Source organism: Anopheles coustani, chromosome 2, assembly GCF_943734705.1.
Source record: "Anopheles coustani chromosome 2, idAnoCousDA_361_x.2, whole genome shotgun sequence".
Taxonomy (NCBI): Eukaryota; Metazoa; Arthropoda; class Insecta; order Diptera; family Culicidae; genus Anopheles; species Anopheles coustani.
Genome location: NC_071289.1, coordinates 38,811,945 through 38,835,582, shown reverse-complemented (window position 1 = coordinate 38,835,582; position 23,638 = coordinate 38,811,945). Strand labels below are relative to the sequence as shown.

The window sequence follows — 23,638 nt, the reverse complement described above, 5'->3', positions numbered from 1 at the left end:
ACCGTTACCCGTTCAACCGCCTACCCGGATAGTTTTTGGAATTTTGTTTTCAAATAACTTTTGATTGGATAGATGTATCAACATGAAACTTTTGGAATGCCTAGAAAAAAAAATTCAAGGAATTTAAATCATTTTTATTCGCGTTTTTCGGTTGATACCCGTCAAACGTTCAACTGGACTACCCGGGTAGTCCAAAAATTTTGTATGGGAGATTCCGTTTTCCTGTACTTCAGACTAATTATCTGTTTATTGAGATGTCAAACTTGAAATTTTCAGTGAAGATACTGTGTTTCCCAAAATGTTGTATAATTTTTATAATTTTAAAAATTCATTAGGTATGTTAATTTGAGGTTCCAAAAAATTTCACCCTTCATATCTATCTACACGGGTAGTCCGGTTGAACGTCTACGTGGGTAACTTTGGTTGAACGTGTGACGGTTAAACGACCAAGTTTCAATATTTAAAATTAAAGCCGACGTGAACAAATCGATGGCAAGTGAAAGAGCGACCCGAACAAAATTGTTGTTCAATAATAATGTATTCACCTTGGTTACTGTATAATAGTGATGGGAAATACAAATTCCTGTAGGGACTCGAATCCTCAAGTCCGAATTCATCAAACAGGCGCGAGACGATATAAACTAATCAATACTGGTCTTGGTACTGATTGTCGTGATCTCCAGGAATCTTGTCTGTATACAATGTCCTGTTTCCCTAGCTTGGATAAGATAAATCTCGTGAAACTTCGATACAGGTCCAACCAACTATAGCGTTCGGTTCAAGTAAACTGAAATCAATCACATCGTCTCAACATCGACTGATATCGCGACTAATTCGACTTACTTCTGAATCGATTAACATCTAGTTCAATTATATACTGATTATGCCTGGATCAGATCAAGCCAATCGAATTAAATCAAGTCTCAAACGAATAAAATCTGATTCAAATCCCAAACGAATTACTCTGATTCGAATCTGTCACGAATTCGAGTCTTTGAATCTTCTGAATCCTGATTTTGCCAACACTTCTGTATACAAACAAACAGTGCACAAATACCAAAGAGCAAAGGTGCGAAGGTGCAAACTGTATCCAGGTTTATTTTCGTTTTAAGTTAAAAGCCCACCGCGTGTAGAAAGCCACGTCGGTAAAGTTAAAACGCGTTCTGCTGAAGACGAGAGCAGTACGTTTTCGGTGCGCGCAGTTAACCTTTAACAATATTCCATTGTATCTGTCTCGAGCAAGTTCGTGTTTCCAGTAGTTGTACCAAATTTTCCTCCTCCTCCGGAAATTATCTCACTCGGCTTAGTTAATGTTTCGTTGCACCGGAGATTTGGACTTTTGTTTGAGATTTAAATCGCGTTCTCAGGATGAAAATACACTTCCGCGAACAGTACTGCTCGAATGGAGAGGAAATTCTCTACGTCACTCCGGATCGTAAGTGTTGTTTTCTCTTTTTCATCCCCCACGTCAACCCCCATCCAGGCAGGACTTAGGTTGATTTATTATTTATGCTCATTTCCCACCCCAGACCAGGATACCGTTGTACGCGTGACGGTTAAAGGAGAGCGTCCGTCGATACGGAAGCGTTTTAGTATCAGAAAGTTCTTCCAGCATCTCTTCCTCCCGGTCGGCTATCCGGACAGTGTCAGCAGTGACTATCTGTCTTACCAGAAGTGGGACACCTTGCAAGCGTTTTGCAGCACTATCAGCGGTAAGTCCCGGCGTTTTGTTTCATTTTCACGCCAGAAAGCTTTAATAATTGATGGCACCGTTGTGGCGCATCCTTTTGTACAGGCACCCTCACAACCCATGCCATTCTCAAAGGAGTCGGAGTTGGCAGCGAAACAGCCACTCCGCTGTCGGCCACCGTTACGTGGGTGCTCAAGGATGGATCGGGTCATCTCGGTAGAATCCTGTTCGCCTGGTGGAAAGGGTAAGTGCACCGGTGGGATGGTAAATTTGGGCTTGGAGCTATTTCCAGGGCGCCAACAATTAGGCTGTCAGTGTCACTCAACCTAAACGTATGGGGAAAGCCCTATGGTAATACTATTTTTGTACCTCATTTGCGCTCGTGTACCGAAATAGCTCGGAACTGGATATCGATTCGAAAAAGTGGCGTATCCGGGCAGATATTTTAAACGATGTTGCCATGGCGATCGATCTGTTCGTGCTGCCGTATTACCCGAAGGTGGCGACGTACATCCTGTGTGCGACGACCACGATGAAGGCGATTGTCGGAGTGGCAGGGGGTGCGACGCGAGCGGCCCTGACGCAGCACCACGCTATCCGGGGAAATTTGGCCGACGTTTCATCGAAGGATAGCGCCCAGGAAACATGTGTCAATTTGATAGCCTCCTTTGTGGGGTTGTTCCTACTAACGTACCTTCAAAATCAGAAGTAAGGCATTTAATGAACGTGTAGTTTTCGGCCATTCGGAATTCATTCAATTTTGCTACCCTCGTCTAGGATCCTGTATGGTTTATTTTTCTTCGTCACCCTCGTGCACATTTACGCAAACATCAAAGCCGTCAAAGCGGTCTGCCTGCGGACGTTCAACGAAGCGCGGTACCTGATCGCGCTGGAAGAGTATTTCAAGAGCGGCATGATGCTTTCCCCCGAACAGGTGAACAAACTGGAACGGGTCACCGTCGGTCAAACGGTGACACTGACGGCACGGGTAAAGATTGGCTGCTCGGTGCGCGAACTAACGGAGTTTTATCGCAACTGCTACGATTTGGAAAACTTGATCGCTTGCTTCGATTCGCGGGAAAAGTTTCTCATCGCCGAAACGCGCCACTACGTCGGCGTGTATCTACACTTTACCGTCAAACCACTGGACATTATAAAATCGTACTTTTACGTTGCTTCCTACCTGCAAGATAAAAACCAACTGCGTGATCGCTACTGGGAGATACAGAACAAATGGAACGAGTTCCTTAACCTGGCCCAGTGCGAGGGTTGGAACGTGCAGGCGCATTTGCTCAAAACGGACGAGTACCGGCTAGACTGGAGGATATAGACCACCGAGCGCCATCGAAGATACCATTCGGGCTACCCACTTCCGGTGCAAGGAAGGGCCGGTAGGTTCCGACCGATGTAGTGTTGTGTCTTCTATTGGCGTTTTATTTTATTGTTCCCTTCATGGGCTGGCATTTCATACACTTGAACACTTTAATATTTACCACCATCTCGGTGAGTGTCAAAGTGAGCAACATTCCACGGAAGGGAGCAAGTTAAATATACATCCTAACACTAAGATAACGGCAGGCAGCAACGATGACGTTAAATTACAACGACAATGCGCGCTCTAGTCAGAGCTATAGGAAAATGTCCCATCGACACACGTGCACCATGTAAGGACCAAACTCAGAGAGTACACCAGCGATTGCGACTAGCCACACCGAACTAGCATCGAACCTAATGATATAACACTGCTCGCAGCATACAAAGCAATAGCACCACGTATGTAGGTAGCATATAGGTAGAATGCAATTGGTAGTGCTGTTCTTCGTTACGATTGAGTAGAGAATTCGGTTCCAAGGTAGTGGACAACTAGGTACTCGATTTTCCCAGTGAACGTGGAGCATTCAATAGTAGCAAACACACTACTTTCCTATCCCCGGCTCGGTCACAAGTGAGTAACTGTTGTAGGGAATTTTTATCATATCAGCTAAAGATAGATGAGAACGTTTAAATAAAAAAGGCTAATAGCGCCTTCTGTTTTATTTTTCTAACGGAATATTCCTAACGCATAGCAAGTGAAGTAGGCGCGGGAAGAATTTTAACGTACGTTTCGAATGAACACGTGACGGCTCCCTACAAAAAAAAACGACCATGTGCGACGATTTTGATCGTTTTTTAAATCACCTTTACGAACGAGAACAAGAGGCGCCACAGTTCGCTTTGAGAAGGCTTTCCAATGCTTTTTAATAAGTTCCTATCACGGAAAATATATATTCATTCCCAAGAGTTATTAGAAAAAAAAAATCGCTTTCGAAAGAGCAAATTGCTTCTTCAGCAACGCTTTCCGATCCCAAAGAATGATAGTGAACCGGCACGGTTTTTAAACGATAGTCTTTTTTAGCACCAGTTTTAAGCGATATTATCATTACAACCGCTCGACGAGGTAATCAGCAGGAACGACAAACACACCTAAACCGTCTACGCAAAATGTATGCTTCACTGCTGTGATAAAGTTAGCACAAGAACACTCTATTTCAATTTGATATTTACATTTTCTTAAGGTAGCTCGGGAAAAGCCATTGCAAGGGCAATAGCGAAGAAAACGATATCGGTTTTGTCACACATTCACGCACGCTATAGTTCGTTTAGACATTTGTTCGGGTTTTCCTTAAAGGTAGAATTCGCCAGCGGTCTAGATGGTTTTTATCTCGAACGGGTTTTCAAGTCGCAAAAGTAGATCAATTATCGCACGTATGCTCGAAGAATTGTAGAATATAGAAGATAATAAAGCAAAAAACAAAACTATTTCCACTTTCGACAAACGCGCGTTCTTTCTCATTCATCGCTATCCGATATTTTTACAGTATATATTCACAGTATTATTGATAGTTTATTTTCCTATCTTTTTCGCGTCATTTTCACAACTTTACTACTCCGGTTTTCCTCCGGTTTGCGAAAGATGTTTGACGATATCCACCCAGTTCCAGCCCCGCTGTCGATTTCCTTTGCTATCCACGCGATCCCACTGTTTCCGTTTCTGCGCCTTGGTCAGCTGTTCGCGCTTTGCGTCTTTTTTGTTTCCCTTTGCATCATTTCCATCTTCGTCATCGGAATCACTGTTTGATTGTTCAGCTTCCAGCCGAGCATCCACCGTACCGATGACCACTTGCTGCCCTTCGCCGGCATTACAATTTTCGTCCGTCAACAAATCTTCCAGCTTATCCTTGAGGCACTCGAACAAAGTGTACGTCATTCCACAGCCAATCCATTGCTCGGCTTCCTCGCGAAGGATCGACAGGATGCTATCCTTACCGGTACGTGAGCTGAAGGGATAAAAATAGAGCTTTAGAAAGTACTCACTAGGGGTAAAGGATCTCCACTCACAGATTCCGGTTGTAAAACGTGTCTAGATTAAAGGTGGGTAGTTCATTGGGATAGTTCTCTGTCCAACAAATTTCTAGCAGAAACGACTTATTGCCTTCTTCTCCGTACTGAAACGAAACAAATCGCGTAAACTGGAGTCGAATGGCGAGAATTCTACACGTTGTTGAATTGCATTGAATACCTTATATTGATACGTTTCTGAGTTCACTTGTTTGAACGCGCTGTCGCCCTCGTATATGGACACCAGTGCCTCGCGTTCATCGTTTTGTAATTCCTTTGCTTCAGACATACCTACCTACGGAGGTTATTACGACAAAAACTACTAAATTACGCTACAATCGGTAGAACACAACAAGTGGCGCTCGAAGGTGACCACTGTTTATTTATTTTGGTTTTGAAGAAAATATTTCCTATGCCGAATGTCAGTTGTTAATTTGACAGATTGCATAACATAAGGTATTTATAGACAGTACGGAAAACACGTTTAGTTGAGGAATACATCAATAAAATTCAAAAGCCGTAGTTTTTCATTTTTTTTTAGATAAAACATGTACAATGATAATAACTGTACACCTCATATGGCTCATATTTGAAGTAATATATTTTTCGAAATTCATCGTGTTACTTACAGTCTACATCTTGGTCCCTGGTTTGCTGTCAAAAAAAGCGCGCAATTTTGGAATGCAGTCAGTTTACACACAAAACAAAACCAAATCTGCACATGGAACCGGCCGAGCTTGAATTTATTGGTGAAAACTCGCCTATTGGTGTAATTCCAAATTTTAATCATGATTCCATCTACCTCATTTCGGGCACCATTGAACCATTCCGTGGAGGCATACCGCTGTATGTCCCCCTGTGGTTAGCAATACACCTTCGACAGCAGCAAAAGTGTCGCATTGTTACACCGGATTGGATGGAGATCGATCTACTTGAAGATATCAAGGAAACAGAAAAACGAATCAGGTATTATTCAAAATTAGTTCAGATCTCGGTTGTGAAGTAACGTTTGGTTCCTTTTAGCACATTTACCAAAATGCCCAGCGACAACTACATGGTGGAGGCAAAGCTGATTCTCAGCACGGCACCGGAAGATGTTCCTTCGTCCGACGTTATTAAAACACTTATCAAGGATATCTACGATGTGCGGTGTGCCAAACTGCGCACGACGGTGGAGAATTTCATCAAGAGCGAGGGCTCGCATACGGTCAATCTAGAAAACGTCACCGTCCTGGAACTGCACACAATTCAACCGTTGTTACCGCACGCCATGGATTTCCTAGCGCGCGTCGAACAAACGAAAAAGGTTGTGCGTTCGATGAACACCACTACGCAATCCTTCAGCATGGGTGGTTCTAGTGGCAGTTCTGGAAACACGAGACCATGGTAAACAAGCTGTAAGTTTTAAGGCAGTCTAATTTATTGCATAGGTTCTAGTTTAGTATACAATGGCAGTGGTGTAGCTAGTAATGAATAAATACAATCTAAATGCATTTTTTAAGAACAACCTTTTAAGCAAATTCTGTTGAAAATTGGACATTTTTAAGTAACATCATCATATATTAAAAAGATGTTACAGAAAACTTGTGGCTGAAAAATAGTTCGACAGATTCCTACCGTGTCAGTTTTTATATGATTAAAACATAATTAAAGTTTGGAAGGTACTTTTGATAAAATTTATTGATTTTAAAACGACAGTGTTGGCGTAGAATTCGATCAATAATTGAATGTCGCAATCTAATTCTGAATGTTACTATACATATCGACACGTACTTACGCAATAAAACAGAATCTTTCAATTAAACAGAACCATGTAGACATTATTTTTTCTGCAATCAATCAATATTCATAACATCTTGCATACACTTTTTTATTTTAAAGTCTTGAGCTCCAACAGCCGAGCGGTAGCGCCGGTTAGAAAATCGGCCCATGAGCGCCGGGGCTCCCAACCGAGCAATCCCATCCGAGACCGGACTCTCCCCTGTACGAGAGGACTGACTATCCACGTACAACAGGGAAACAAGTCTCGTAAGCCCTTAACGGGCAGGCATGACCAAGAGGTCGTTACGCCAAGAAGAAGAAGCATAAACTTTTTTATTTTAAAGTCTTGAGCTCCAACATATTTTATATTAAATATTTTTTAGAATGAATCCAAAAATTGGCGTATGTTAAAGTTTGCTTAATTAGAGTTATTACAGTAAACTAAATTTACAAAAATGTATTCCACTATTAGAAAGTGCAGCTTCTTTTGCAAAGAGGGAAACAAATTTAAAGGGAGGGACATTTAAAGCTCTACTCGCTTGCAGTAAATGCCTTCATATACTTTTATTTTATGGGTTTTAAATTCCTTGGTGAACGATTGATCTATTTTGTGATATGGTTGAAATGAAATCGAGAAATAAAACACGGACAATTAAACTTTTTCACTTATATTCAGTCAAATTGTACACACTCAGCCGTATTTCGTTGTTTACATGGGTCACTTTTTACAGTTGTCGAAATTACGAATAAGAGAACTACCCGTGAGCGGTGGTCCTCTTACGAGCCTTACGTCGACTAACTTAATACTAGTTACTTTGTTTTTAATTTAACATCATACGCCAGCCGCGTGTGCGATACCGCGCGTTACCAATGAGTCTTACGGTGCAATAGAAATGGTTTTCTAGCTACGGAAGCGGGCGGCGCAAGTGTGCAGATGGCCCCCCAAACAGTCATCGGACCGGGAAAGGAACCGTCGCCACCCGAACAACCGCCCGGTCCAAATGGATGAAACTAAAACAAACACAAAAAAATTAAATGAAACAAAAGAAACTCTTCTCCTAAGCACTAGAAGAGCAAAGCGATGACTATCCGGTAAAGTTAGTATGAAAATACAAATATATATATATATATTTATATATTTCTATCAAGTGATATTAAATGCCCTAGCCAGCTAAGAAGTAATATGAACCTAAACACTAATGACTCGAATCGAAAGAAAAGTGTTATGATTACGGTTTGCGCTGTTCGTCGTTGTCGCATTCTTATCGTTTCTTCTGCTACGTCCACCGTTGTTGTGCTCAACACAACCAGAAGAAGATAGAGAGCGTCGTTCTATGGTTTACGGAAAGGGAAACTTCCTTAACCGAATGCTTACCCTACGCGCCTTGAACCCTGTCCATCGCAGGACGAAGGGTTTTCCCATCGGAAATCGGCCCAATTTATGGAGTTCGAAATAAACGCACGGAGGACAGAATGAATCGTCACAAACAATGTTCGGGTTTCTCTTATATCTGGAGTGGATGGTTTGGTCTCTGGTCCTCTACTTTGATTGAGATTAAAACTTTGCCCCAAAACAAAGGGTATTTTTCGATGTTTTTTCCCGTGCAAAGCAATCCAAACAAGTGGTTGAAACTTACAGCCTACTGCCTTAAACCTAGCCTGTTGTTTCACGTCGCGCCGACGCGTTTCGTTCAGTCCTTACAAGCAACAAATGAGATTTCGAAGCTGATTTTCGTTGTGCTGTGTGTTTCGGTTCACCGTCGTGACTTTACATACACGCCTTACCTTACAGAAGCAAGCAAAAGAAGGAATTGCAACAATCAACCACTCAACCGAAGTGCATCTGGCCTATCCTCCTGCTCTCGTCGTGTAACGTGTCCCGTTCCGTTTCCGAGACGAGAAACGGAACGAGAACCAACGAGACGAGTGGTGTTGGTGGTCAAAATCGCCCGAAAGTTGCCCCACAGAACGCGTGGCATCATTCACCCGGAGAGTCACTTCCTCGATTGGTCGGAAGCGAGCGGCAGGGATTATGTCGACTGGGTGGTGGAGGGTGAATTCGGTTTTGCTCGCAGAAGGATCAGGGGAAGGTTATGTACAACTAAGCGGGATGCATTGATGGATGAGTCTTAAGATATTGCGCGCTCGGGAGAGAGGCACTATGGTAATGGGAGTTTTTGCGCGCATCATCGATATGTACAAAACAACAAGGACGGATTCTCGTCCTTCCGTAGGAGGTATCTACACGGCCACAATCTTGCTCGGGTCCACCTTGACGCGCAGGAACACGGTATCGTCGCGGACGAAGGGGCGCCTGTTCAGTAGCTCATGTGAGACGAACCGCGGGAATCCGAACCCGAGTGCGTCCGGTTCCGTCGATGGCCGCTGGAAGTTCTCCCACGATGGGTCCGGCACGAAGGACTCCGCCACTCCACCCTGACCGCCGCCGCCGCTACCGAGCGTACCCTGCTCGAACAGCGTGAACGTGACGGAGTGCGAGAATGGCCACTTGAGCAGGGCGTCGTACTCGCCCGGCAGCACCTTGATGTACACGGACACGTGCGTACCCTCACCGGGCCCATTGCCGTTGAGGAACATGGACGCCTGTAGCTTGTAGCCGTACTGACTGGTGTAGAACGGTGGCGAGACCAGCTCGAGGCCGTCCTTGGTGCGTGCCTCCTGCAGCTTGGCCGCCCAGTCGGTGATCTTCCAGAGCAGCGTACCAGTATAGTTGGTGCTGAGCTTCGCCATGGCGCTCTTGAGCGCGTTGATCTGCTGGCCCTGCCGCCCGGACAGGGCGACCATCAGCGACAGGTGCGCGGACGTGTTCGCCTCCAGGTGCGCCTCGAGTAGATGGCGCGGTCCCTTGAAGCGGCAACCGGCCTCCCGGAAGCTGCAGGGCACCGTCAGCGCCTTGCACTCGTCGCGCAGGTGCGCCTCCAGGTCGGCCCGAGCGAATGGACCGGCGTCGCACCGCTGCGGGCAGGGGATGGGGCTGCGCGGGCAAGTGGCACCGTGTGCGGCCAGCGTGTCGGCGCTGAACTCGCGGCTACAGTGCGGGCAGCGACGCAGGCGCTTGGCACAGTCTTTGGCACGGTGGATGGACATGCGGCCGCGCAGGACACGCGTGCCACACTTCGACTCGCAGTAGAGCGGTTCCGCGCTGCACGTACCGGCGTGCTCCTCCAGCCCCAGCCCGGTGAACTCCACGTTGCAGAACTCGCAGATGGCACGACGCAGGATGCACGTAAACGCCAGGTGGTCCGTCATCATGACGCGCGGTATCTGCGAGCCGCACTTGTTCGGGCATTGGATGGCATCGTGCTTGCAGGTATTCAAGTGGGCCTGGAAACAGCGAGAGAGAAGGAAATTGTAAGAAAGTCGCTCAAAATTCTTCGCATACTCTTCCACATTGTTTTTTAAATTTAATCTAAAAAATTCCTTTCACTTTACATGAATTCTGAGAAGATGCGATACCTTTACATAGCGACATTTTTCAAAGCCTCCTCTTTTGTAGTAGACGAGTGTAAAATTCAAAATTAAACCGAGCCATAGGACAAGAATCCAAACACCGGAAAGAGGCGTGTGCTTTCATAAAAAAAAAACTATTATAACTTACTAGCACATAGTTAAAGCTTTTTTAGAAATGAGTTTAGTACTTTTCAACAAATTACCATGAAATTTCTAAACTGAATTTTAGCTTCTCTATGAGGCTTCAAAACATATTTTCGTTGCAAATTCCTTTGTAGGCTTTCTAATAAAATCAACACTAGGAATAGGTAGATTCTAGCTACAACTGAAACTACCAAGACTTCATACTAGTTCTACTGGAGTACGACTGGAGCTTCCCCTGCACACTGGTGCACCTTTTCCAACTTCTATTGCATTAGATTCGCGTCCCACTGGCAGCTGCGTAGGCCGTTTTGGAGTTGGGGAGAACTTGAGCGATTCATTAGAGCTCGAGGCACCCGAAAGGTAATGGCACCGGTGGTACCGACGGTTCAATGCGAGCACCTTTTAATGTCGGCGGCGGCGGCAACCGCCTCTTGTGGTGCCTCGGTCTCGGGGGAAAGGGAGGACGAGGTCACACGCAAACATACAGACACACAGCGACACCCCGACCGCACAACCGGTGTGGTCGTACGGAAAAGGGGTTTCATCTGAGATCCGATGATCGTCGAAACCTGTTTCGAAAAGGCTGGTACCCGCCACCGCCTGCGCACTTTGCGCGCTTGGCGGATTATTCACGCCGAAACCCACCAGGCCGGGCCGAGAGGACAGAGAAGCAACCTCTCTCTAATCGGTGTCTCCATTGGAGCTGGTGGTGGTAAAAGCAGGCCGGGTTTTGTTGTTTTTTGCTTGATCCGATCGCGAGGATCGCGAAGAACCAGCGAACGGTCGGATGTTGTCGTGTTGCGGGGTGCAGCCAACTATCATCAAACGTCGCCAAATCGAATCTCGCTCGGGCGAGAGGAACCACCACGGAGTTGAGTGGAGTTTGCATACGTTTGCAAGGGCAGAGACCCGGTGGGAAGAAATGTGGCAAAGGAAAGCGCAAACAAACAGAAATAGAGAGAAAGAAAGGAAGGGGCAACAAACAAACAAAAAATAACACCATCTTAAATATATAAGCCGGTGCGCGGCTCTCCATGATAATCACCTTCAATTTCCTCAACTCGTCGGACCATTTGCAGCCTTGCTTGTGATGGATACAGAATACCAATGAGCCCATGATGGCCTTCTCGGACTCAGGATCGGGATATATCTGTGAAGAAAGGTAGAGAGAGAGAGAGAGAGAAAGAAAGAAATAAATTAAAATGTTTCCCAAATCGGTCAAACAAGTACCACACCGCGCCGTCGGATCGGTGTGTCATCAGGCAGAAATTCGCACATCATGTACTACAACACGGCCCGAGCACGTACGTAATCTACCGATGTGGCCGCTCATTGGATGCAGGCAGGCAGAAACCACTATGACACAAGTTCACCGACCAACGGTCGATGTGTTGGCAGGTTGCGGAATCAGAAGAAGAGCGTGCTTGAAGTAAAACAAACGGCACTTCCCGAGGCTTCCAGGAACGGGGGGAGCGACGGTCGAGTAGCGACTCTTCCGGATCACGGGGATCGAGAACCAGCTCGTCGATCTTTGACCGCGCCCTCCACACAAATGGTGGGATACGGTGAAGCGAACAGATCGTGGCGAGGGAACGAGGAAAAGGAAACTCATTTCATCGAGCCCGAACGGAAATCAAAACAGAATAATCAAAAATAGTGATGCCCGCCTTCATCGTTCCCACCCCTCTTCGACATATTCCGGTGGACAAGCGTCCATTCCCGAAATGGAATCCTACAAAACACGATCGACGGCAGGAGGAAACCTTTTCGATGCCTAAAAGCTTCCCAACACTACTGTTGGGGGATGTGTTGTGGCCTTCTCTTCCGTTCCCTTTCGGTGCGAGGGACTAAACACACATAAATGCTTATGCGCCTCTCGTGAACAAAATACCGTTCCAAGGCTTAGAGGAGAGGAGCAGTACAATCAACATCGCACTTTTTGGGGGAAACAGCCTAGAGGAAGGTCCCATCCGGGAGGTTCCTGTTTGCGATGTGTTTGTTTGCTTTGCGCAGAGAGTTTGTCCAGAGTTCTCCCGCTCAAGGTTTTACCTCATGCCCCACAACACGCCGTCGACAAGGCAGCAGGCTGGCAGCATATCAATGAGTTGATTCAATCTATTGGAACATCAAACATCGCAAGCGCACTCTCATCGCAGCAAAAACCAACTTGGTATGATTTAATTCTCTTGAATCCAGGTTGCGATAAGCGTTTGGGCAGCGGGGTTGATAATTTCGATTTCAGTCCCCGTAAATAACCTCTTCCTCCTCCTCCGCCAGGGGAGGAACAGTTTCTGCACTGGGAGTGAGTAAGACTTGGAGCTACCGCGTGGGACCACAAGTAGTTATAATGGTCGAGGAGCTGATAAGGGATGAAAATATTTACCCTCTAGGCTCGGCGTCGTTATCGGGCTTGGAATTGGAATGTCGCACGTATGCGCCACTCTCGTATGTTACCAACTTCCGAAAATGTGTGTCAGAACCGTGTGCAGAATGGACCGAACTAATCGACCCGAGGTAAACAAGCAACCAACACGGCAAAAAAGGCAAACAGGGCTATAAAATGGTCATAAGAGAATCACTACCCTGTTGGGAGGGTCACAAAAAATCCCAACCGATTCGATGATTTATTGTAATTCTGGGCAAACTTCTGATCTTCTGTCGACGTCATCGTCTGGAAAGTGGAAGAAAAAAACCCACCTCTTCCAAGAACTTCCAGATGGACATGCCTTTCTTATCGAGGCAATTGAGACGGAAGCTGCCAATGGTGGTGTAAATGGTGCTCGCCTCTACGCCACACACACACGCACTCGTTGGCCTTGTTACAGTTGGCGCGATCTAGAGGTGCGTGCAGTTTTCCTCTTCCATCGCGTGCGTGTGACTTTCGAAGGAGATTTGTTGGCTGGTTGATGGTTAAATGATTGTGTATCGTCGTATCGATGACAACACCGATCCACACCGGGGGGAGGGGGGCTCGTTAAGGATGTCATATTTCTCGCGCGACCGAGAGGATCGTGTCATATTTGTGTGAGGTTATTAAAGCTAACAGCCAACCAGCCGCTGATACTATCTCTTGGGGGTCATTAGTGGAGCCGCCTTTCGTTCGGAGCTCGCAGCCGAAGGCTGCACCGATCGAACCCCGTCCACCCCGTCGTCGTCGGGCTGGGGCTGGGGGTCAGCGGAAATGGTACTTTGCGAAAAGCGACGCCGCGACATCCCGCAGCTGTCCCGCTTGCATAACGCCAGCTGGGAGGCGCTCGCCATACGCTCTAATGCCTTGTAACCTTGTTCAGCCGGTGACTTTGGTCGTGCAGTTCCATAAATTCACACATCATCACCATCATCGTCATCATCATCATCGGCACCATCGTGATCGTGATCGTCAAGGCATTTGGAGCTCTTTACCCGGGTAACGAGCCTCTGCACCGAAAAGTGCCTCTTTTTTGCGGATCGTGCTCTCTTTAGCTCGTCCAAAACCGCGTGGCCCGCATACGTTGGCAGTTTGCACTCGTGGTTTTTTGTTGCCTTTTCCGCTCGTTAGTTTATTTTCATACATTTTTGCTGCCATCCACTGGCCGAAAAATCACACACATTCGCCCATCATGTGTGTGCACAGAATAAAACAACAAGCTGCCTTTAGAAAAGTCAACGCCGGAGCGTGAAACGCGCGCAGTTTTCATTCTTTCGCATTTTCTCGCCCTTAATAAACGCCAACGTGTGACGTTCTGACAAGAGCCCCCCTCCCCTCCCTCTATCTGCCTGAGTTTTCTTGAGACCAGCTTGGGTTTCGGCATTCCAGCAGACCGAAACAAAGGGAAAACTTAACCCGTTTATTTATAAACCTGTAAAGGCTGTACATAAACACAAAGAGAAAAAAATGAAATGGTACTGCTTTTCTGTCCGTATTTGTATGCAACACCAAGAAGGAAGTGTTCAAGATGTTACAACGAAGCCACGAATGCAACGTCTCAAAGTAATGGCCGCCGGTGAACGATGTGAACCTCTTTTGCGCCACCGGAAGTTGGTGGTTGACACGATGAATTTCGAAAATGTTATGGTTTTTTGTGTGTGTGTTTTTGAGGTGACAACCTGAAAATGAGGCAACAGCTCGCAAAACAAAAAGGCTCCCCGATGTTGGAATGTTCACAATATGGTAACACGATTTAATCAGCGTGTGATTTTGAGTGAACCACAAGATGTACCTCTACAACGTGACGTGGTCGGCTGTGTTTGGCCCGGACTGCTAATCATAGTCCAATTATTTTAGACTCCAGCATCGGCAAACAATACCGGTTTTCGGAAAATCCACCAAACCAAGGGTTAAGTTGACTCAAGGGGGGGTTAACTTTCGGGGAGAAGCGAGTTCGGAGGCTGATGCCACTTCTCCCCACATGGCTGCCCATCAAGGGCACGGCGAAAGAGAGAAAAAAGAAAAGGCTGCGCCACATAATGTTTATGGCCACCAATTTCTCTCCCAGAGCCCGAGAAAGGGCCCGCCCGATCGCATCTTCCGGTTCATGACGGCGGAACGCTCCAGCTCAGGAGGCAGGGAACAGGGGTACGACAGAAAACCATAAATCATCCACGGTTGACCGCGGCAGTATGCGTGCGCCATCGGAAGATCGGCGGTCCGGGGTTTATCAACTGGACGTCCGGACCCGGACGGGAACCGTAATGTCTTTGGCCGGCCACCAACTGTGGAACGTTCCGCAGACGAGTGGAGTGATGGCCGTGGCCGTTCCCTTCAATTAAACACCTTCTCGTTGACGGATGTGTCGATGGGTGGAAGGTTGGGAGGGCAAAGGGGAGGGCGCGCGCTTGGTTTGAGATGGTGGTTGTGGATCCTCTTCGACGTGATCTGTGGCCAGCGCGCGCAACACTAAAACAAATAATCAGCAACATAATTGGAAAATTAATGCACCCTCATTGATGCCCCTATTGTCGACTCTAGTGTCTGTGTGTGTTTATACGAGACGCCGAGTATACGAGACGCGGTTTAGTTAGCGCGATTTTTGACGACATCAAATAGCAAAAAGATTCGTTCCAGTGGAAGGCAATATCTTGCACTGAAATAAGGCAAAAAGTTTGGCAAAATTGAAGAATTTGCTTCGACAGTACAAATAAAATGTGTAATTTAATTAACAGGAATAACAGATCGACAATGACCATACTTTCAACAAGTATTTCAAGTAATTGTGTATTTAATTTTTTTTAAGTTGGTTTTACAGGGAATGTTTCTGTTAAATAATATTATATTGAAATTTAGTTCATAAATTGAACGATGAAGGAATTTAATTTTCAGTTTATTCTATCCTGTCGTTCGGTTTGTCTTAAATTAGGTCACAAAAATAAGCGTGATAGTTTCCGTTTTCCGCCCAACATCACCCCATTCGCATGCAAATCTCCGACGTGGCCAAGACACACATACGACCCTCCGCCTCCTCGTGCCTTTCCCTTTCCCTGGCCCTCGCACAAGGTTCGCACGTTGGTCGGAGTGGCGATATTACACCGCGGAATTGATTAAACGATCCGGCTCGGACAGCTAATGAGATAATTTCACGATCATACTTCACTCTTCCTCTTCCTTTGCACCCTCCTACCACTAGCCCTTTCCGTTCGCAAACATACGGTACCGGAGAAATCTCTTGTTTCAATTAGTTTGTCGAGGGCTTGGGGCGGCGAGTTTCACTTTTATTCCGGCCACCGGTTCGATTTTCCGATCGCCGGAAAACTGGGCGCAATCTAGACAAACTATATGCATTCACACAACACAAACACACACACTCAGCATCAATGGGGTGTGAACAATGAAAAGCAATCAACACCAGGCTGGCTGAGAGGCTTTTCAGTTTTCCCACACAAGAATGCCGGCCGTAGTTCGGGGCGTATTTGATTTTCTTTGCGGTATTGAAAACGAGAGTTTCGAAATCGAAGGTAGAAAATAGTAAAAAAAAAATGAAGAAACCCATTGGGGATTCGGTCTTGAACAAGGGCTGCTGTCATACGGGAAAGATGCGTCTTCTCTTCGTAAGGATCTTGTGAAAGAGTGATCTTGTGATGAAGAATGTCGATGAAAGATCGAATTTCTTTCCCAACCGAAACCGAAACAAACATCCATTCAGCTTCCACCTCTCCAGAAATAAGGGTGATAATTTATAGAAAATGCTAATAGCAAGCCCCCCGCCATCGCGTTTTCGGGTGGAAAACGTAGCTGGAAAATCCAATCTTTTCCGTCACCTTCACGGACGAGGCCAACGCTCTGGAACCGATCGAAGGAACGGATGTTCCGTAGGAAATAGGTGGTAAACATCACTCGCCGGCCAACATTAATTGACCGAAAAAGAAAAACGACGATGGCTATCATTCAAAATCTAAATCAACCCGGACCCGGATGAGGCAGCAAGAAACGGAGGAGAGAGAAATAAAACGGAAATTTGTTTAGTTAGTGTTGCTTTCAATTTTTCGATTCCACTTTCACGATTATCAAAGCCAACAACAACCACCCCACCCTTTCGGTGCTTTTCCGTAGTTCCGTTCTTCGACACCCGTCCCCCAGCCGGCCTTCTGGTACGCGATGCAATAGATTATGCTCACTTTCAACGCTCACACAAACACTCTCGGCCGTGAAAAGGCACGCACTCTTTCGGACGAAAGTAATCTTCGGCGTTAATGTGCACACCGGAAAACTCCGTTGCAAGTTGTAAGTGTTGTTTTGCTTTGTTGCTTTTTATCGATTCGCGGATCGAATCGATCGCCCGACAAAAGGGAAAGCACGGTGTGTTTCTGCACACGGTCGAACACGTGGGACAAGGGAATAAAAGTGATCTATGGAATGGAAACCGTCCCCAGTGCGTGTTGGGAAAACATGGTCCTACTTGATCCCCGTGTGCGCCACTGGCATGTCTCGTAGATCACCAACTTTTTACGACCATCTAATCATATTTTGATTTATCGGCAGCCTGGTCGTAAATCACGCCGGGTGACACGAGCAACCGGGAGCCATTTGGGTTTTGGAGTAATATTCGGAAAGGCACAAAGAAAGGGCTCCTCTGGTGGGGTTCTTCTTGCCGAGAATGAAGAATCGCTCCAGCACAGATTTTGCTAAAAATAAAACTTTCTATGTATCCCTTTTCTTTGCGTTGGCATCTTTGGCCTCCCTCGACTGTTGTGTGTCCCCCCACAAGATTTGTTTTTCTCCAATTCTCCACCTCGGCAGCAAGTGAAGCTGTCCCGCAGGCCGCCTTCATGCTGGTGGAATTCTATTTTCTCTGTTCTGCCCCGGCAGGAAGGCGCACACGCACAGAATGTATCACTGATGAAAACCCATCAAAACCGGGCTTGGCTATAAAAAGAAAACAATTTCCAGCGACGAAGTGGGGGCCCTCCACATAACACAACACACTCGCACGCACGCACGCACATACAACATCCGAATGTGGTCGGTGTAATAAAAAATAAAAATAAAAACTTTAGAAGAATCATCACCGATTTCTGAAGGGGCACCGAGGCTCGCCAACATCGGAACGCGGCACTGGTCGGAAAAATTGTCTTCGTCTTGGAATTCGTCAAGGAAAACCGGGTGGGGGAGAAGTGCCGGTGCGGCTTCTGTTGGAGAAATTACTACAAGAATGTTGAAAATAAACAGTCCCCCTTCCGCTCCTCGCCGAATTCCACCTGCGGCTCCCATTTGTGGCCTAATGAAACTCGCCGGCCGAACGTCGCTTTTTCCCAAAGCCAACCCCGGCTTCCCATGTACTTAGCGCGGTCCACCAACGAGCCAGCCGAGTGTGTATGGGGGCTAAAATTCAATGAAGTTGTGTAAACATTTACACATGCTCCACAGCACGGCACCTCCCACCTCGCCGGGTTTACCCATTGGCTTCCTGAGGCCTGTTTCGAGCAGCTTTCGTTCTGCGGGTCGACCGATCTCGACCTTTTTTTCCCTCCCGGGGCAGCAACTCTGGCTTCTCTTTCGGTTCGGTTCTCTGCCTGGCATTAACATGTGCGGCGGTCTGTGAGGATGTGGCAGATGTGGTGGTCGGCCAGACAGTGGAAAAAAGTGCCCCACTCTCCCCCATCATGTCGTTGGAAACCCTTTTTCGTTTTCTGCCCACCCGGCTTCAATAACTTCATTCCCGCAGCTGTGGTCTGTCGGCGGAAGTAATTGCTTCCCGAAAGGCCCTCTAAAAGTGCCCGCATTGCCGGATCGCTTTTTGGGGGAAATTGTGCACCATTGCAGAGTTTGATTCCACGGGTTCAGATGAAAAGTTTTAAAGCCGAAGAACGAACGACTTGCCTTGTTTAACGGTTCATACACATCGACTGTCCTTAAATAGGATAAGATATTGCGTTTATTCAACGAAGTGTCTAAAAGAGACAAGGAATAAACTAGACATCAACTCGGCTTCCAAAGGGTGGGGGAGTGATTCAGATCTGTGTTTTCCCAGGCGGAACCATCTTTTGGTCCAATATGTCACGCAATTACAATGGCGACAATCCAGCCAATGATCTTCACTTCGCCCGCATACTTACGATTTGACTAATTTCCGTAATGGGCACGTTCGGGGGTGGCGTCGGGGAGGACGACGAGGACGATGGCGATGAGGACGACATCGTGCTGGACGCGGTGGACGTCGAGGTGGACTTGTTGCGGGGCGGAGCCGGCGGTGGCGTGATCGGTAGAACGTTCACGTTGCAATCTTTCGAGTTCCGGTTGGGCGAGATGCGTGCCGGAAAACTCAGCGTCTTCGTCCACTGCGACAGGCTGCGCACCATCATGGATGGTAATTTCGTTTTATCGCCCGTTTTGTTCTTCCCTTTGTCGTCCGTGAATTGATTCGCACGAATTGAACGATCGTCGGTGGTTCAGAGGAGCACACTACTGCTCGTCACTGTTTTCCGACTGCACAGGAAATTACTGGACACCGGTTAGGCCAGCAGAACCCATTTGATCGAGGTGATCTCACAGAACAAGACGTTTTTTTCACACGCACGGTAAGGAGCCCGCTGTGACCAACCTTACGAAGCAACCTTGCGTCAGGCACTTCGTTTCGATTGAATTTCGATAGCACAACACAAGCTTTAGGCTTCAACAACAAAAAAAAGCAACACCGTTTCCTTCTTTACTACTTTGCTCTGCTCCTCACCATTCATCAAAATCCTCCCATTCAACAACACAGTATTTCCTTCTTCGCAAGTCGTTGCGGCTATTTCGTTCCGTTCTGCGAAGACTGTTTTTTTCGACGTTTTTCTTCGCTCTTTTTCAATAGTGACACTTTTTTAAATGTTTTCACGTACAAAACATCCGCATTAGTTTGAATTTGTGTTAAAAATTGCAACACTTTTGAACAACTCGAAACCAGTATGCAGTTATCAACACTTTCTAAACTCGTTTGCTGATGCAAAAATCTACCACAGGTTACGAATCTGTTTCATCACCGGAGCGAACAGATCGCACACTTTCCGACTGAACTCGACCAAGTTTACCAAGCAACTGATCGTAAACGGTTTTCCAAACGTTCGCAATACCTACGACGGGCGATGCAATTGGCTCGCACACACTCACACCGTTTAGTGCCATGCGCTCGTTACTTCGTGGGTTCGATTTTGCTGTGCAATGGCTAAGTGGGACTCCGTTGAAGTAACGAACCGGGCAGTCTAACAGTCGGGACCGTATGCTCACGAGAGAGGAAGAGACAGCTGACCGTTTTGAGTTATGAGCGAACGAGATGCATACTCACGACGGAAGTAGTCTGTCTCGTTTGCTCGCGTGTCATTTCGAATGCCAGCTGATGTTTATGTTGTTTTTTCGGCTTTTTCATGCTGCTCTCACACAATCGCAACAGTGTGTGGAATACGGCGACGACCTTAACTCGAGTGATGAGATGTACCAAATTATTGTGTACTCTTTACATGCAAATTCTATCCAACTCTTGTGCTATGCAGTGAAAAATATCCTAAACTTCAAAAATTTGCCTGTTGTAAATGCTCCCAATAAAGAAAGTAAAATAATGTTGATTGGCAACCATTTCTGGAACCCACATCCTTTGACTAATTGAACATTTTTAACTGTGCTTGATTGAAAACAACTTAAAACATAGTGAGAGCTAAGTAATTAATTATTAGTGGATGCTAATAAGGCATCAATCATAAATCTGATTTGTTGTGAAACATACAAAAATGTATGTAGCTATCTCCTGATGGAGACTTTTTGATCGAGAACTTGGATTTAACCTCAAAACCATACATTAAGGGATGACTTTATAAAAAAAAATGTGAACGTGTTACTAAACGAACTTGGTGATCCTGTTATCAATCTTGGTGAATTTTCAGTTTTTTTTTGTTGTAAAAAGTAAATTGGATGCGATTCATAAAAATGACATTCGATAACTAAAGATCATCAGATTCGAATCATTTGAACAAACTTTTTCTTAAATACAATTTCGATGATTTTAATTTTCGATTAAATGATTTCTCAATATGGAACCTATTTTATGTCAAAAATGAGAAAAAGTCACCTTTCAATTCGAAACGGTGATCTAATAAATCTTTTGGCGAAATATGCCACACTAATTTTCATAACGATGTAAAATGATGCTGGTATCGCGCAAAACTCGGGGCATTGAGCCAGCTGTTCCAGAAATGGGCTCGCGCACGAAACAGCCTTCGAAAGGCAAACAAGACAAGACAACGGACGGCCATAAGCGAAGCAATCCGTGACCAATGCCCGTACAGCCTGCGCCTGTTTCGGTGTGTTTGGGCCCGTTCAAACGTGTCGATTCCTGTGCAGGGCTACGGCGTAGTTATGTTGGGCTCGTCCCTTCTTGGGCTTTAGGCTTTTGCCGGTATTGCTGCACACTGGGTTCCTACTCGATCTTTGCTGCATCATTCGAATGTGCACAACACCCCATTGATCGTCCCACTGCTCAGCGATCTCGCGACCTTCCCTTTCCCATCATAGGCAGAGACCGAAGACTAACTCCGATAGGTCCCATTTCCATATGCTGCCTCCTCCGATAACTCGCTACCCTTAAAACGGTTTTCGATTCGATCGAGTCATCGGTAGCACACCTTCTTCAGCCTGCTTATGCTGATAGCCTACGATCATGTCGCTTCACGTTGATCTCCGCTTCGGTTCCTGCGCGTCACCCTTGCTCATCGTTCCCGTGGCCATCAACAATGTTGTTCGTGTAATCGTTTCATTTCGATCCGTTTTGTTTATTCGTTTGAAGCCTCGCGGTAGACGGCGCGACACTCGGGCGTTGGTGTGCCCATTTCCGGCCGCAATAAAACTCATCGCGACGATTCTAGCTGTTTATTTGTTGGAAACCTTTCCCAAGAAAGACCGGAGACGCTGAGAGGGATCTCCGGCGGAACAATGCGGGGAATGCTCTCGGAGGGTGTAGGTGCGCCAAGCGAGGGTTGGCGATCACTGGGCGAGGATCGTAACCGCGACGGAGGAGACACAAGAAGGAAAAAAAATATCCTTCCAAGAAGCTGGAAGTCTACGCAGAACCAAACCAGTCCAGGAGGAAATGGGACATGTTGTTTTTTTTGTTGTATTCTTGCTGAAGAAGAAAATAATCATCTCGAATTTCCGGTCGCGATATGGCGGAGATTTGTACGATGTTTGATCTGCAACCGATGAACCAGAGACTGCGAGATCCTGTGAATCATTGGATTGTCTCATATCGTTATACAAACCATTGGCCTGGGAAGTTGTTTCATTGGGCCCATTTTCCTTTGAATATTTTAAATTGGAGTACCAACGATCTATTTGTAAATAGAGACTCGAAACTCAATTTATAATGGTTCTTTTATTAAGATCACTTATAACTATGTCCAATAGTTGCTACATTACATGCGAGTTAGCTAATGTAGCAACTATTTAACAGTGGTATAAGTATATGGTTCTTGTTCCCATTTATAGAAGTTTAACTGATTGTAAACACTTCTTCTTTCTTCTGATTTCTGTACAATTTATGTAGAAAAATATAATTCGCTCACAAATTTCCTTGTATTGAAAACAGTAAGTACTACAATAGTTCAAAGATGGCGCACATATTTTATGCAGCATCCGTATTCGCGATGGCTTTCAAACGGTACTTGGTACAGATGCATTTTGAAACCCTCGCACTAAGAGAAAAAAAAAACAAGATTGGCAAGTTTGCATTCCTTTTCCGTTGAAAATGGGATTATTACTTAACCTAGAAATTGTTTCCTGGCGTTCTCGCTCCTCAGGCCGTTCCACAACGGTCGGGCACGGGAAGAAGAGACGTAACCATTTGATGGATATTCCGAGACCTCTAAATATGTTCACTTTCCTTTCCCACTGCACATTCCACGGCCTCCCATATCCGTTCTCATTCGAGGCGAGAGAGAAAAATAGAAAGGATAGAGCGACAGCGACGCAAGAAAAAAAAAACACTACACGATCCCAAACGAATAGAAATGCGCCATGATGCGCCGCAACAGCGGGCATTGCAACAACGCAAACATCTGCCGGGGCCTCGGTGTGGGTCTCGTAGCCGCGAAGAACAAAACGAATGCACGAGCGGACAAAATTACGGCACCTCGGTGGCAACTGTGCGCTTGCCGTCGACGATCCGTACCAGAAAGTGCACACGAAGGAAACGTCGACGCCGGGTGCATCCCGGGTGCATCGGGTGCATGAACGGGGCGCACAGTGTGTCCAAGGGGATTGTTTACGAGTATCGGAATTGGTGGTATTGGTGCCCGATCTAGACACCTTCCACCCTTGGGTTTTCAATGAGTATTGACCTCTTTTGTGTAGCCGCATTTCAACCATTGCGAATGCAGCTATTTTATTGCAAAGGGCCAAAGAAGTTTCCCCGTTTCGATGTGAAATGGTTTTGTTCATCATTTCTTCTGCTTGAAGTGTGGAATGGGAGGAACTAAAAATTTCATTTTTATGGTGTTAGCCTGACATGATTTTCGGGACTAATGAGGCAACCTTGGGCCGGACCCGAACCAGATCGCCAAACTCCTGACCATATTGGTTGTGAAACAATTCCTCCAAATAACAGCGCCATTCGGAAGAGTGGTCCACTTCTCCACGCGTTTCGGTATCGGATTTAATGAAATTCAATCTTCAATCAACTTCGAAGCTTCATCATCCCGACGGTCGCGATGAAGTAATTTCTAATGAAAACCTACGCCTAGAGTCGGCTAGAGGGG

General features: G+C 46.2%; 4 protein-coding genes across 4 annotated transcripts; 2 read left to right on the top strand and 2 right to left on the bottom strand.

Moving 5' to 3' along the window:
• Positions 1-1,128: 1,128 nt before the first annotated feature.
• LOC131265720 (RUS family member 1) lies at positions 1,129-4,326 on the top strand. The gene is made up of 5 exons (XM_058268022.1): positions 1,129-1,435; positions 1,530-1,712; positions 1,796-1,934; positions 2,087-2,398; positions 2,468-4,326. Exons 1-5 carry the CDS (start codon positions 1,369-1,371, stop codon positions 3,018-3,020), a joined length of 1,254 nt encoding a protein of 417 aa, XP_058124005.1. The 5' UTR covers positions 1,129-1,368; the 3' UTR covers positions 3,021-4,326.
• A 119-nt stretch (positions 4,327-4,445) lies between these two features.
• Positions 4,446-5,463, bottom strand: LOC131265722 (RWD domain-containing protein 4). The gene is made up of 3 exons (XM_058268024.1): positions 5,250-5,463; positions 5,069-5,175; positions 4,446-5,007 (listed from the first exon to the last, which is right to left on the bottom strand). Exons 1-3 carry the CDS (start codon positions 5,355-5,357, stop codon positions 4,614-4,616), a joined length of 609 nt encoding a protein of 202 aa, XP_058124007.1. The 5' UTR covers positions 5,358-5,463; the 3' UTR covers positions 4,446-4,613.
• A 308-nt stretch (positions 5,464-5,771) lies between these two features.
• Positions 5,772-6,874, top strand: LOC131265721 (probable DNA replication complex GINS protein PSF2). Its single transcript, XM_058268023.1, has 2 exons — positions 5,772-6,034; positions 6,092-6,874. Exons 1-2 carry the CDS (start codon positions 5,790-5,792, stop codon positions 6,456-6,458), a joined length of 612 nt encoding a protein of 203 aa, XP_058124006.1. The 5' UTR covers positions 5,772-5,789; the 3' UTR covers positions 6,459-6,874.
• A 2,196-nt stretch (positions 6,875-9,070) lies between these two features.
• LOC131265718 (TNF receptor-associated factor 4) lies at positions 9,071-19,216 on the bottom strand. The gene is made up of 3 exons (XM_058268021.1): positions 18,974-19,216; positions 11,490-11,594; positions 9,071-10,174 (listed from the first exon to the last, which is right to left on the bottom strand). Exons 1-3 carry the CDS (start codon positions 19,214-19,216, stop codon positions 9,071-9,073), a joined length of 1,452 nt encoding a protein of 483 aa, XP_058124004.1.
• Positions 19,217-23,638: the final 4,422 nt, after the last annotated feature.